Genomic DNA, 866 nt, shown 5'->3' on the forward strand with positions numbered 1-866 from the left:
CCCCCCTCGCCCCCCCCCCCCCCCCCAAACCCCGTAGCGGCGGGTGGCTGGCGCCCGCCCTCCGGGAAGGACCCTGCTTGCCCCGGCCGTGCGTGCATGCAGCGGGCTCCCTCCTCCCCCTGCCGCCCGCCCCCCGGATCATTCTTTATACCGGGGGAGCGTGTGCACTGCGGTCCTTGCTCTGGGAATTGCTGCTGCTCTTCCTATTCGTCAGGGGCTTTCCAATCACCTGCCTCTGCCACCCTCTTCTCTCCGCTCTTTGTACTTTATTTTCACGTGCTCTTTACTAACACGGCTATTTTTAAATCTCGCTTGGATTTATTTCTTTCTCTCTCTTTCTCTCTTATTTTTCTTCCCGTTTTTTTGTTTTTTTGTTTTTTTTTTTTCCCCCGGGGGGGTGGGTGGGGGGAGGGAGGTTAACGTTTGCATCTCCCTAAGGGAAAGATCCCACCAGCCAACCCAGCTCCGCCACTGCTGCATCCATCCATTCATTTTTATGGTCACTAGCAGCCTATCCCGGTAGTAGAAGGTGCAGAGAAGTGGGAGGCAGAGAGAGAGGGAGGGAGGGAGAGATCCGGACAGCGAGAATGGCCGAGAGAAAGAGGAACTGGAATAAAGAAGATGACCTGCCCGTGTATCTGGCTAGGCCGGGTACGACAGCCCAGACACCGCGGCAAAAATACGGGGGCATGTTCGCCTCCGTGGAGGGGGCCTACGAGAACAAAACCATCGACTTCGACGCCTACAGCGTGGGGAAGAAGGGGTCCCGGACCCCGCGGAGCGGCAGCCGGCACGACATGCTGGACGGAGGGGACAACTACAGCCAGACGGCCAGCGACATCAGCGAGGTCTCCGGCTCCGTCATC

General features: G+C 58.8%; 1 protein-coding gene across 1 annotated transcript in view; it reads left to right on the plus strand.

Moving 5' to 3' along the window:
• The first annotated feature begins 587 nt into the window (after positions 1 to 587).
• CRMP1 (collapsin response mediator protein 1) overlaps positions 588 to 866 on the plus strand; it is a 51636-nt gene continuing 51357 nt past the window's right edge. Inside the window, exon 1 of the mRNA XM_009635502.2 lies at positions 588 to 860. Coding sequence (XP_009633797.1) covers positions 588 to 860 — 273 coding nt within the window. The remainder of the gene's footprint in view (positions 861 to 866) is intronic.

The sequence above is a fragment of the Egretta garzetta genome, unplaced genomic scaffold (genome assembly GCF_000687185.1).
Source record: "Egretta garzetta isolate BGI_Z169 unplaced genomic scaffold, ASM68718v1 scaffold193, whole genome shotgun sequence".
Taxonomy (NCBI): Eukaryota; Metazoa; Chordata; class Aves; order Pelecaniformes; family Ardeidae; genus Egretta; species Egretta garzetta.